Source organism: Triturus cristatus, chromosome 11 (genome assembly GCF_964204655.1).
Source record: "Triturus cristatus chromosome 11, aTriCri1.1, whole genome shotgun sequence".
In the NCBI taxonomy this organism is placed as follows: Eukaryota; Metazoa; Chordata; class Amphibia; order Caudata; family Salamandridae; genus Triturus; species Triturus cristatus.
This window is the reverse complement of record NC_140594.1, coordinates 144,420,630-144,435,312: the sequence shown is the minus strand read 5'-3', so window position 1 is coordinate 144,435,312 and position 14,683 is coordinate 144,420,630. Positions and strand designations below refer to the sequence as shown.

Here is a 14,683-nt window from a genome sequence, read left to right as displayed (position 1 = left end):
TTTTTTTAATAATTATTTTTATTAAACAACAAAAAGACGACATTACCATACACAATTCAATGAGATAAATCATATTACATGGTTATAGTCATACTTGGTACCGTTATACAATATTTTATACAATATAGTATTGTGGCGATCTCTATGGCATTTCAGGATCTTCTAAAGAGAGAATAGCTGGGGGTTCACATATATTACCGCAGTAGATATTCCATTTTCTCCATATGTCAATCCATTTTTTGGGGCACCCTCTAGAAACATACACAGTTTTTTCCTGTGGCATACACCAGTCCATGTCTGCTTTCAACTCCTCAACTTTGGGCGGTGTCCCGGTCCCCCACAATCTTGCCAGGTTCCTTTTAGCTACCATCAGCCCCAGCGTAACCCAAATTCGGTCTTTCCTACCTAAATCTGTGAGTTCCCAGACATTCAGAAGGCATCTCTTAGCCTCAATTCCTAACACAAGTCCGAGGTCCTCACTGAGACAGGCATGTACTCCCTTCCAATATATCTGTAAATACCCACATTCCCACAGGATATGCATAAACGTGCCTCATGACCACATTGCCTTCTGCACATGCCCTCGTCCGCCCTCCCCATACTGACGTGCCGAGTCCCCGTGACATAACTCTATGGAGGATCTTCAATTGGACCAGGTGCACTCTGGAGGAGATTGCTACTTCCCGTGGGGAGGCCACTGCCTCTTGCCACTCTTCGTCGTCGAGTTCCAACCCATCTTTCCCCCAATGCTCCCAGATCACTTTGGGAGGGTCAGGTGCATTATTGACCAACTTCTTATGTGTCAGGACACTGCCTTCGTTTGTAGGTACCCATCTAGCAATCTATCTTCCAACGGCGAGGCTTCTGGGGGGGATACTCCCTTCTGCAAGTGTGTCATTAGTGCATGTCTCCCCTGTAAATACCTAAAGTATTCCGTACTGGCCAGTTCATATTCTTGTTGCAAGGTGGAGAAGGAGATAATTTCCCCCTTTTGCCATAGGTCTTCTATTTGTGTGATCCCTATCAGGTCCCACTTATCAAACCCCTTCGAACTTCTCAGGGTGCCCAGTTGCTCCGAGTCTCACAAAGGAGTAGCCATCATGAGCTTCTGTTCCCATCCCAGGCTTCTGTTAACAGTGTGCAATACTTGCACTGAATGTCTGGTCGGTTCCATTAGAGAAAATTTCTTGGGCTTAGAATAGAGGGCCAGGTTGTAGTTACCCCCCTGCAATAACCATTTATCCATTCTGTAACCTGGGTGGTCCCACTGTCGGTACATACATTGCTTTATAGCTGCCAAGTGGGCTGCCCAGTAATATTTCCTAATGTTGGGTAGCCCTATCCCCCGTCATACCAACTCAAGACTAATGTGGGAAAGGCTATGTGAGGTTGACCATCCCACAGTAGTTCACTCTGGAGACTTTCCACCTCTTTAAAATCTTTCAGTGGGACCGGACCTGGGAAATTTTGGAGCGCATATAGAAAGAGTGGTAAAGACATCATTTTGAATAACTCCGCCCTCCCCAATAATGAGAGTGGTAGAGTCTTCCAATTGGCCACATCTTGCTTCAGCCTCTGTAGCGGGGGGAGTAGGTTTCGATCGTAGCCAGCTTTGGGGTCTACTGTGATAAAAATTCCCAAATATTGGAAGCCCTCTTTCGCCTCTTTCATGGGACACCTTCTCGGTAGTGGAGGTGGCTCACCACTGAGAACATATATCAGGGATTTTCTCCAGTTGATCGTGTACCCAGAGTATTTCCCGAAGGTAGTGAATATATTAAGTACTCTGTAGAGTGACGACTTGGGAGATGCAAGATAAAGCAGTATGTCGTCCGCATAAAGAGAAATGTGGTCTTCCCATGTGTCAGCCCATTTTAGTCCCCGGATTACTGGGTCTCCGCGAATCCACGGCGCCAGTGGCTCTAGGGTAAGAGCAAACAGAAGGGGAGACAGCGGACAACCCTGTCGAGTCCCACGGTTCAGTTCGAATACTTCAGATTTCTTATTGTTAATGACCACTTGCGCCAAGGGCTCTGCATACAAAAGGCGCTCCCACCCGATAAAATTAGGCCCAAATCCCATCTTGCCCAAGACTGCAAACAGATACGGCCACTCTAGGGTATCAAAGTCCATCGAGCATCAATCGAAACCACGATTGCAGCTTCTTGAATTGTGCCACGGTGCCCCAGCACGCCATGAAATCTCCTCAGATTCAGTGCAGTATTTCAGTGGGGCATGAAGCCCGATTGGTTCGGGTGCACTAGCTTGCCTATCACTTGGACCAGACGTCTGGCTAGTATTTTGTGAGTATTTTGGGCTCAGCATTTAATAGTGAGATGGGCCTGTAGGACGAGCATGCGCCTCTGTGCCTGCCAATTTTATGTATAGTGACAAATGTGGCAATTCACGGCTTTCTTTACATATGGCTCACATGTATGGGGCAGTTAAATCCGGCTTCAGCTTGTAGAGCTCAATTGACAAGCCATTGGGGCCCAGAGCCTTACCAGCCTTCTAATTGCTTGGGCAACCTCGTCGTTAGTAAAGTCGCTTTCTAGCAAGTCTCCGTCATCTATGGCCAGGGAGGGAAGTCTTATGTCCCTGATCAGAGCTTGTGAGTCCTGTTCTGCAAAGGAGGAGCTTGCACGATAGATAGAGCGATAGAGGTCTGTAAACTCATTAGCGATCTCTTGCGAGTCCGTTATATCTTCCCACGATCCCTTCAGTAGTTCTGGAACCAGTCTGCTCGCCTGTTCTTTTTTATCCAGCCATGCCAGTCATTTTCCAGCCTTGTCCCCCAGGTCATATAGCCTACCCTCTCTGTCTCTGCCCAATGATTTGGCCATGTCAGTTGCTATAGATTTAAATTCAGCTCTTTTAAGCTTCAGTGCATGAAGCCTATCTGGTGTCATTGGTCCCCCGCCATCCTCTTCCATGAGGAGCATTTAATCTTCTAGATGAGTTAGATCTTTCGACTTTTCGTCCGCACCCCTGCTATTAGCAAGAGTACCTGACCCCTCACTACAGTTTTAAAGGCTTCCCATAGGATTTGGGATGAACTCACTGAGTCGTTGTTTTCTAGAAAGAAGTTTTCTATAGCTGTTACCACCTTGTCTTTTACCACTGGGTTCCGGAAGTACCACAGGTTGAAAGGCGCCACTCGTCCCACTATCCTTTCACCCATGACCACTTCTGCCCACAATAGGGAGTGATCAGATATACCTCGGGCGAGGTGTCTGATTTCCCTAATGTTCTCTGCTTGGGACGCCGGAGTGAGAAGGCAATCTATACGGGATAAGCTATTGTGAGCCCCGGAATGGAAAGTGTGTTGGATGTGTTCCGGGTGGAACACCCTCCACATATCTACAAGGCCCCTGTCTTCAAGGAATTCTGTGAGCCAACTCTGCGAGGGCCTGATGGTACGGGGAAACAACAGTCAAGGGAGACGGATACCACAGAATTAAAATCTCCCCCTATTAGCAGGCAGCTTTCGGGGGAACGACAACATGATCTTACCCAGGCCCTTCAACCCTGGCAGGATATACACTGATATCAACGTGAGTGTCTTACCCTCCCACTGTCCGGAGATTGCTGCATATATACCCATCCCGTCAGTCCACGTGTGTTGTATTGATATCGGAAAGGAATTTTTTATTATCGGATGCCCACTCCCCTGGATCCCGTGGTGAAGCCAGAGTGAGCCACCAGTTGGTAGCCCCATCTGCTCATGGCCTTGCAGGAGTGACCTACTAAGTGCATCTCCTGGAGAAGCACCACCTCCGGTGCGTGTCACTTGACATACTGTAATATGATACTACGCTTTACTTTGTCCCCGAGCCCATTTACATTCCAACTCAGGAGCTTAAAGGTCTTATCCCAGTGCGTCCCCATGTGTAAGTTAGAGACTGCGTATCCCATCTCTCTTTTAGCAATATGCCATGTCACCCTGCTTGATAGAACATAAAACAACCCCACTCCACCCCAACAATCCCCCCCTCTGCTCCCCTGCACTATGGGCCTAGAACTGCCCATGAATCAACTAAGCAGAGTACCTGTCGCCCAAACTTGAACTAAAGGTAGAATATAATAGGGGGTGTAAGCTCCCCCATGCCAACCACCTCCTTGAGTCCAAAATACATTGTGCCTGCCAGAGGGGCCCACTCAATACCAAAAGGATATATAAGACTATCAACTAATACAGTCAAACCATTGTCCGTCGTATAGGTTCAGCCACTGCTTCAGATCGCAGGCGCTGCTGGATAAGGCGTTGTGACCAGCTTCTAGCACCACATGTTCTTCAGACTGAGCCATTAGACGAGCCGGCCTGGTCCGATACTTAGCGGGCGTTATGGTCTTTCGCGGCTTTCCATCCCTCAAGCCAGCCTGTAGCCGCCTCAGGGGCATCAAAACAACAGACCCTGCCATCTGCTTCGATGCGCAGCCGGGCCAGTAAAAGCATGGCATACTTAAGCCCTTTGTCTCGAAGTCTCTTCTTCACCTCCAAGAAGGACCGGCGTTGACGCGGTACATTCAGGGTGAAATCTGGAAAAAGGAAATCTCCGAGTTCTCAAACCTCAGGGGGGGGCCATACGTGAAGTCTGCAATATGACATCTCTGTCCCTGAAATTTAAAAGTCTCGCCAACATAGGACGAGGAGGTGCACCAGGCTTCGGGCGTCCCCCAGGAACTCTATGCGCCCTTTCTACCACAACATTTTTTGACAACCCCTTACGCTGAAGATGCTTAAGTATGAGTTCATCCACGAATAAGTCCACGGCAGGGCCCTCAGCCCTCTCCGTTAGGCCTATTATCCTCACGTTATTTCTTCTGGTGCGTCCTTCATAATCATCCAACTTATCCTCTGCACATTTGCGAAAGGTCTGCAGGTCATTGATATCTTGCTACATTTGCGTTGCATCTCCCATGAGGCTAGCAACGACGATTTCCAATCTGTTTCACTTTCTCTCCTGTTTTAGTCAGGTCCGCTCGGATCAGAATCATTTCAGACATGATGGTGTCCATCCTCTGTTCTAGGGAGGAGCGCACCCCTGAGATGGTGTCCATAATGAAATTTTAACATCGGGTCCGAAAGCTCCCCTTCGGATCCAGTTGTCCTTTTCCCCTTGTCACCATGCTCGGGGCCATCCTGCTTTGACAACGCATACTTGTCTAATTTAGTCTGCTGCGTCACTTTCGCGCCCTTGGCGCACAACATTTTCCTCTCTGGCGCAGCCAGGACCAGCCCTCGTGTAGACTCCAGGTCTCTCCTTCCTCAGAGGTAATTCTCTCTGCTCAGTAGTGCCCAGTCTTCCCCTGTGTTCACAAATAATGTCCCTCTTTCACTAGTAGCGGCGGGGGAAAAGGTATTACTCACAAGGTCGCTGCAGGTACGTGCTTCGCCCTATTGATGATCAATGCGCCTTTTGTCCCTTCTCCACCACGTCAATAGCAGTTATAATACTGGGCCTCTCTCGTTGCGCGCTCAGCTTGGGTTTCCAGCCAGTCCTCGGCCCTCCACAAACGTATGGATAAGCTTGATCAGCTAGGATTCTCAGGCTCCGTGTCAACTCCCGACCATCCAAAGCCGACAGGCCAAGTCAGGACTGAGTGCTCCTCAGCACTGACAGCCGCGCTGCAATCCATCCGCATCTTGTTGCCCCTCCAGCAGGCCGTCTCCTACCTCCACATCGGTGGATCAGCTGGAACTTCAGCGCCCAGGATGCCACAGTACAGGGAACCCAAATAGAAGAAAATATTCCCTTGATCCACTAATTTATAGAGCATAAAGTATTATGTCAGAAAGAAAGTTTTCTTAGGGAAATAAATTTTATCTTTATTTTATAAAAACATATTCATCTTTGTCGATCATACAAATTCATTTACATGTCTTGAACATCAAAATTGTTAAAAACCTCCTAAAATACAATACAGTTGAATTACAATTACATAAAAATATATAACACCATTACGACCAGCGTAACGTGGAGACAAAACACAAATTGTAAGATTCAAATATTTCTCTTTACGAGTGCACATCAGATTCAATTTTTAGAGATACAGTACATTATACATTGACAAATCTGTATATACGTAATCTGTATTGGTTCTCTGATTGCGCTATCCACAGCGTCGACGCGTTTCGATGGTTTCAAAATGATAGTGCCATCTTTGTCAAGACCACATACTTTTGTCTCTCACTTCAATAATTTTCCTTTGTAGTGGGGTATCTTTCTGTGCTCCTTATTCCTTTTTAAGTTTCAGAAAACCCTCAATCTTCTTTTATCACCCTCTTCATGAGTTAGAGTGGTATATTTTGTTTTTTCTTGTCGTTGTGAACGCGGGCTTGCTCGTTTCGAAGAGCCTCTTCCGATCGGGAAACAAGCAGGACGGCGATAACACAGCGAAACAACCAGATTCGCTGATGTAAGATAAGGCTTTTTTTAAATACTCGGCAACGCAGGAATCCCGAAAACTACCATAGATTGGGCTGCGAACCGAAAACTAACGGAAAATTATAATCCAGCAAGTAACCAGACTCGCAGATGCAAGAAGGAAAATTTTAAAAATACCTCGCAGTGCAGAAAGCCGAATAACATAACCATAGAAAGAGGCTCTTCGAAACGAGCAAGCCCGCGTTCACAACGACAAGAAAAAACAAAATATACCACTCTAACTCATGAAGAGGGTGATAAAAGAAGATTGAGGGTTTTCTGAAACTTAAAAAGGAATAAGGAGCACAGAAAGATACCCCACTACAAAGGAAAATTATTGAAGTGAGAGACAAAAGTATGTGGTCTTGACAAAGATGGCACTATCATTTTGAAACCATCGAAACGCGTCGACGCTGTGGATAGCGCAATCAGAGAACCAATACAGATTACGTATATACAGATTTGTCAATGTATAATGTACTGTATCTCTAAAAATTGAATCTGATGTGCACTCGTAAAGAGAAATATTTGAATCTTACAATTTGTGTTTTGTCTCCACGTTACGCTGGTCGTAATGGTGTTATATATTTTTATGTAATTGTAATTCAACTGTATTGTATTTTAGGAGGTTTTTAACAATTTTGATGTTCAAGACATGTAAATGAATTTGTATGATCGACAAAGATGAATATGTTTTTATAAAATAAAGATAAAATTTATTTCCCTAAGAAAACTTTCTTTCTGACATAATACTTTATGCTCTATAAATTAGTGGATCAAGGGAATATTTTCTTCTATTTGGGTTAAGTACCCTATCTCCCTTGGTTTTTAAGGGGTCCCTCTCAATCTTTCAAACAGTACAGGGAACTCCAGACAGGGCTTCTGTCGGAGCTCCTCACTGTAGCGCTCCCTGCAGGCCTCGATCACGCAAGCCCGGCGGGGACACCTCCCAGTCAATTTGCGCCGATCGGTCCGCGGCCACTTGCATCAGAGGCAGGATTTCGGGACCCGGTCTGCCCTTTCATCTGCCACAGGCCCAACAGCTGCCACATCCGCGGCCTTGCGTTCACGAAGGGGCGGTTCGAACAGAGTGCCACGCCCAACTCCTCCAAGCGGCAGTTCCCAGCCTCCGGTCTTGAGAAGGCCACAGCTTGGCACGCTGATTTCTCTACGTTCCAGGGGTTGCACGAAGCCGTTGTTCGGTGTCTCATCCTCAGTGGTGGTTCCGGTGGCCCCTCTTCTGCGTGGGCGACGGATTATTTAGGCGGATCTACGGAAGGCGTTTGGGTGTGCTACGGAGCTAGTTTAGCTGGCGACCATTATGTTCCGCGGCTAAGCCACGCTCCAGAATGAAACATTCTTAGGTTACCAATTAAGTAACAGAAAGAGATAACTAATGATATAAATAAATTATGTGTATATAAAATTGAGAATGTTTTGCAAAACCAACCATAAATACATCTAATTAAAATTCTTGATAATAATATTGATATGTAAATTCTTTACTGGGTCTTTGTAGTATAGCAATGCTTTATAAACATACCTTTATGACTTAGGATGTATGCTTTGTGTTTTGCCTATACAGTAACGTTGAAGGGCCTAGAAGACCAGTTACTTAGTGTTATTGTGGGCTTTGAACGGAGAGAACTTGAAGAGCAGAGAGAAAGTCTCATCTTGGAAACCAGTGAAAACAAAAAGCTTTTGAAAGATCTAGAGGATTCACTTCTTCGAGAATTGGCCACATCAACTGGGAACATGTTGGATAATGTGGAGTTAGTGCAAACTCTTGAAGAAACAAAATCCAAAGCCACTGAGGTAATTTTGTATCCAGACCATATATTCTGTGCTCTTGACTTTTACCATGCCTATGCCTTTAATGATGACAAGTTTAGTTTTTTTCACACATTTAGGATATTAGGCCAATAATGCAAATAATGTCCAGAATTTTAATGGTAGCTGTCAGTGACAAAGATGCTTTTTAGTGAGGGTTTTAGGTGACATCATGTACATTAACAGCACAGTTCTTGTCTGTGGTTACACTCAGAGCTCTGAATGTTACGTATGGTCCCAAGCAAGGATATTATCAAAAAGACAATCTGATAGAGACTTCTAGCTGCAGATTCCTTATCTTTGAATTTCCCAGGTGTCAGTCTAGATCCGTAAACTTTTACATGAACAGTACTGCGTTGCTCCGTTCAGTTCTGCATGGCATCGTTGGCGCCAAATGTGATGTTTCAGTCACCTATATAGGCACCACCTAGATGCGCGGATATCACTTATTTTCTGTGCCATTCAGCACTGATCCAGAGAAAAGCTACCCTCCTGTCTCTTTTTGACAGACTTTTTCGACGTTTTGGCAAAGATTTTTTTTGGGGTGTTGTGGATGACCTCTAGAAAAGTAGGGTTTAAGCTGTGTGGTGCCTGTCACCGCAACATGTCAGTTACTGACCCATACCTTGTGTTCCTATAATATCTGATAGAGACATCTAGCAGCAGATTCCTTACCGTAGAAGTCAAGAAGACATCATAAGAAGAGGAAACACTCTTCACGACGCCGGTCCTCGAAGAACAGGAAGTCGAGGTTGGCTTCGCCTCGGCGTCATCGGAGTAAGAACATTTCACCTTTTCCTTCTCCCTCTAAAACTCCGGGAGGTTCTCTGTCGCCGAAGCGGGCTCCGACGCATTCACCGGCGCAGTCCCCGGCGCAGTCCCCGGCGCCGTCCCCGACGCCGTCTCCGTCGTCGTCTCCGGATCGGGTGCCTGTTTCGGATCAGGAACGAAAGGAAGTACCGACTCCGGCGCTGGAAGAATCTATGGCTCCGGTGGAGGACACTACGGCGCCGCAGCCAAGTACTCCGCAGAGGGATACAGGGTCAGTGCCTTATCCTCAGTTTCCTGCTCCAGGTACTGATTCTTCTCAGTTCTTGAATGCCATGTATGGTATTTTCAATAGGGCGGCCTTCCCATCCGGAGCACCAACTGGTCCCGTGGGTCCTATGGCGTATTCATTGGGGGTGCCGCAGCATTATGCTCAGGCCCCCTTCATGCCCTTTCTGCCGATGGCGCCTTCGTGGCACCGTCTGGGGATCCGACTCGGCTTCGGATGGTCCAATAGACTTCAGAGCCTTCCTCGACGCCGCTGCCGACTCTATAGTCGCCGCGTCTGGCGCCGCCGACTCCGTCTATGGCGCCGCCGACTCCAACACCTCTGGCTCCACCGACGCCGCGTACGACGTCGGCGACGCCGGCTCCCCGGATTCGATCGAGAAGGGAGGTCCAAAGGGTATTGGAAGAAGGAAGATACAGAGAAGAGGTAGAGGAAGGTGAGGTGGACACATCCTCTGATGATTTTGAGGGCATACAAGAGGCTAGTGGCCTGGACACTACCCCAGAATGGGAGCACACATCAGCAAGATCCTCTCCGCCTCAAGAATTGGCTCCATACCATACTGTGATCAAAAAGGCTGCAGAGCTGTTAAACTTGCAGTTGCCCACGGCAGAGTATAATCGAACTTGTTGACGGAGGTTCTGCACTCTCCTACGTCCACTTCGGAGCCTTTACTGCCCTTTAATGAGGCTATCTTGGAGCCTGTTTTGGATGTATGGCGGAAACCACTTTCTTCTCCGGCGGTTTCCCGACAGGTGGCAAGAAGGTATAGGGTGGCGCCTGGGGATCCGGATTTTCTATCGATACACCCGTCTCTTCAGGGAGCATGGCATTAAAGTCATCTAATGCCACGTGCTTGCTGGGGCGTTACATACATGCATTGATGGACTCAATGAAGACTTTGGCCCCTAAGCTGCCTGAGGGCGATAAGGCGTCCTTCTTGGAGGTGGTTACAGACACTCAGGCCGCTGCCAGACAGGTGATCCAGTCGGGATTGGATACGGCGGATTCGGTGGCAAGGATTATGGGCTCGTCTATAGCTACAAGAAGGCAGGCATGGCTCCGTTCGTCGGGATTCTCCGCGGATGTTCAAGCCACTTTAGTGGATTTGCCATTTGATGGACAAAAGTTGTTTGGTGAAAAGGCAGATTCTGCTCTACAAAGGTTTAAAGACAGCAGATTAACAGCAAATTCTTTGGGTCTGCAAGCTCCTGCAAAGGGTTCTGTTGTTAGAAAATTCTGGGGCTTTGGAAGGTCATCTTTTCGCTCCTACCGACAGCCTCAGCAGCAGCAACAGCAGAATCCCCTCTATAAATCCTATAGAGGGAGACAAAGGGGTCGGAGAGGTTCTGGACGCAACCCCTCTTCTTCCTCCTCCTCTGCTCCCAATGAGGCTTCAGGGAAGCAGCCCTAGAGCCCCCATCCCAGATCATGTAAGACCTGTGGGGGGTCGGGTGTCCTACTTTCTACGAGGTTGGAAATCTGTTACGACAGACCTTTGGGTTTTGAACCTCGTAGAGACTGGGTACGCCCTTCCCTTTCGGGAGTTTCCTCCCCCTTACCCTCCTTGCCAAGGTTACTGCTCAGAGGACCATCTGCTTCTCCTGCAGAAAGAGGTACTATCCTTGCTTCAAAAGGGTGCAATAGAGGTGGTTCCGGAGCAGGAAAGGGGTCAGGGATGCTACTCCCGGTATTTCCTGATTCCCAAAAAGGACGGCAGATTGCGTCCAATCCTGGACCTCAGAATATTGAACTTTTACCTGAAACAGGAGAAGTTCAAGATGCTGACCCTTGCGCAGGTTCTTCAAGCATTGCAGCAAGGAGACTGGATGGTGTTGCTCGACTTGCAGGACGCGTACTTCCACGTCCCAATCCTGAAGTCGCACAGGAAGTATCTCCGTTTTACGGTTGGGTCGCAGCATTACCAGTTTGCGGTCCTCCCGTTTGGTCTTACTACCGCACCTCGAGTCTTCACAAAGGTGATGGCAGTGGTGGCTGCTCATCTCAGGAGGTCGGGGATTCCGGTTTTCCCCTACCTGGACGGCTGGCTTCTGAAGTCAGAGTCCCCAGAGAATAATGCAGCGTCATCTGCAGGTAACATCTCAGCTGTTATTCGACTTGGGTTTTTCGATCAATGTGCCCAAATCTCACCTGGTGCCCTCTCAACGCAACCTGTTCATAGGGGCGGTACTGGACACTACTGTGTGTCGAGCATTCCCTCCTCCTCAAAGGATTCTCGACATTCAGGAGATGGTCCCTTTATTCCACAATGGAGCGGTTGTTCCAGTTCTGAAGGTCCTTCGCCTGCTCGGTCTGTTCGCTTCCTGCATTCTGTTGGTCAACCATGCACGCTGGCACATGAGGGCGCTCCAGTGGTGCCTCCGCAAGCAGTGGTATCAGCACAACGGGGATCTCAGGGAGTCGATCAGCATCTCCAGAGAAGCTGCAGCGGACCTGTCTTGGTGGAGCGTGGAGGGCAATCTGTCTCAAGGAAAGCCATTCCATTTGCCTCCATCGGTGGCCACAGTGATAACGGATGCATCCACCTTAGGGTGGGGTGCTCATCTGGGGGATCTGGAGATCAAGGGTCTTTGGTCTCCAGAGGAAAGGTTGCTTCACATCAACCTTCTGGAATTGCGGGCTATTCGTTTGGCGCTCAAGGCCTTCCTCCCTTCCCTTCGCGGTCGGTCAATTCAAGTCCTAACGGACAACACTACCGCGATGTGGTATGTCAACAAGCAGGGAGGAGTGGGGTCTTTATGTCTGTGCAGAGAGGCCCTACAACAAACAAATGATGGACAGAATGCTGACAATGCAGACATTCTCCCCCAGTCAAGAGATCTGGGTTAAATCCATCGTTCTTTTGCCCACTACGCCACCCCAGTTCAGACATGGCCATATGCAAATCAGTCTTGACCCTGTGCCTCATGGGAACAGTCCAGCCCGAACTGCCAAGCCATGTCTTCCCTGGACCGGAATCAAGCATCCTAGGACCGGTTTCTGGCTATCAGCCGTCATCAGCCAGGATAGCTTGACTCCAGTGGCGTAGTGAGCACGGGTCCCATGTCTGGGAATACCCATCCCACTTAGGGCAAAAAGCGTTACAACAAACAAATGATGGACGGAATGCTGACAATGCAGACATTCTCCCCCAGTCAAGAAATCTGGGTTAAATCCATCGTTCTTTTGCCCACTACGCCACCCCAGTTCAGACATGGCCATATGCAAATCAGTCTTGACCCTGTGCCTCATGGGAACAGTCCAGCCCGAACTGCCAAGCCATGTCTTCCCTGGACCGGAATCAAGCATCCTAGGACCGGTTTCTGGCTATCAGCCGTCATCAGCCAGGATAGCTTGACTCCAGTGGCGTAGTGAGCACGGGTCCCACGTCTGGGAATACCCATCCCACTTAGGGCAAAAAGCGTTACAACAAACAAATGATGGACGGAATGCTGACAATGCAGACATTCTCCCCCAGTCAAGAGATCTGGGTTAAATCCATTGTTCTTTTGCCCACTACGCCACCCCAGTTCAGACATGGCCATATGCAAATCAGTCTTGACCCTGTGCCTCATGGGAACAGTCCAGCCCGAACTGCCAAGCCATGTCTTCCCTGGACCGGAATCAAGCATCCTAGGACCGGTTTCTGGCTATCAGCCGTCATCAGCCAGGATAGCTTGACTCCAGTGGCGTAGTGAGCACGGGTCCCACGTCTGGGAATACCCATCCCACTTAGGGCAAAAAGTGTTACAACAAACAAATGATGGACCGAATGCTGACAATGCAGACATTCTCCCCCAGTCAAGAGATCTGGGTTAAATCCATCGTTCTTTTGCCCACTACGCCACCCCAGTTCAGACATGGCCATATGCAAATCAGTCTTGACCCTGTGCCGCATGGGAACAGTCCAGCCCGAACTGCCAAGCCATGTCTTCCCTGGACCGGAATCAAGCATCCTAGGACCGGTTTCTGGCTATCAGCCGTCATCAGCCAGGATAGCTTGACTCCAGTGGCGTAGTGAGCACGGGTCCCACGTCTGGGAATACCCATCCCACTTAGGGCAAAAAGCGTTACAACAAACAAATGATGGACGGAATGCTGACAATGCAGAGAGGCCCTGCGTCTATGGTCCTGGGCTCAGGACCATCAGATTTGTCTGATGGCAAATCATCTGGCCGGTGTGTTGAACGTACGTGCGGACAGTCTCAGTCGGCAGTTCTCCGCCGACCACGAGTGGAGGCTCCATCCGGAGGTGGTTCGTCACGTCTTTCGGACATGTGGGGACTCCTCGGGTGGACCTGTTTGCCACTTTCGAGAACGCGCACTGCCCGTCATTCTGCAGTCTCCAGTATCAGATGCAGGGGGCGTTGGGGGACGCGTTTCAGTTGATTTGGGGCTCACGACTCCTTTATGCGTTTCCTCCTATACCCTTGATTCCTCGGGTTCTGAGGAAGATTCGCCAAGACAGGGCCCAAGTCATATTGGTCGCCCCGGATTGGCCAAGAAGGGTGTGGTATACAGATCTTCTCCACCTCTCCTCGTGCCCTCCGCTCCGTCTCCCTCTGAGGGCAGACCTCCTCTCGCAGTCGGAGGGGCAGGTTCTACACCCCCACCTCCAGAGCTTACACCTTCATGCCTGGAGATTGAACGGGGCAACCTGAGTTCTTTCTCTCTCCCACCTGATGTGGTGGACGTTATTTTATCGGCCAGGCGACACTCCACCAAGTCCATTTACTCCTACAGGTGGTCTAAATTTGTAAAAAGGTGTGGAGAGAGGTCCATTGACCCTTTAAAGGCCCATCTTTCTAATGTGCTCCAGTTTGCTCTTTCCTTGGCTCATCAGGGCTGTGCTGTGGCCACGGTCAAGGGCTATCTTTCGCCCTTATCGGCTTTTCTATGCCTTCCAGATCAACCGTCATTATTTAAATCTCCGGTTGTTCTGAGATTTATCAAGGGCCTTACGAACATGTTTCCTTCCACTCCCTTTGTAATGCCACAGTGGGACCTCAATCTTGTCTTAACCTTTCTGATGGGGTCCCCATTTGAGCCTCTACATAGCTGTCCTTTGAGGCTGTTGTCCTTTAAGGTGGTCTTTCTTGTAGCCATAACCTCGGCAAGGAGGGTGAGTGAGCTTCAAGCTCTAAGTTCCAAACCTCCTTTTCTTACCTTACATGCTGAAAGGATGGTTCTCAGGACCAGGGCTGCCTTCCTGCCAAAAGTTGTTACTCCGTTTCATTTGGGGCAGTCTATTACTCTTCCTGTTTTTTATCCACCTCCTCATCCTTCCAAAGAGGAGGAAAGACTCCATCGCCTGGACCCGAAGAGGGCTGTGAGTTTTTATCTGGACAGGACTAAAGACTTTCGGCTA

General features: G+C 48.6%; 1 protein-coding gene across 1 annotated transcript in view; it reads left to right on the top strand.

The window, feature by feature from the left end:
* DNAH10 (dynein axonemal heavy chain 10) overlaps positions 1-14,683 on the top strand; it is a 1,995,301-nt gene that overhangs the window by 1,760,197 nt on the left and 220,421 nt on the right. The window contains exon 64 of the mRNA XM_085636177.1: positions 8,014-8,243. Within this exon, the coding sequence (XP_085492303.1) occupies positions 8,014-8,243 (230 nt within the window). The remainder of the gene's footprint in view (positions 1-8,013; positions 8,244-14,683) is intronic.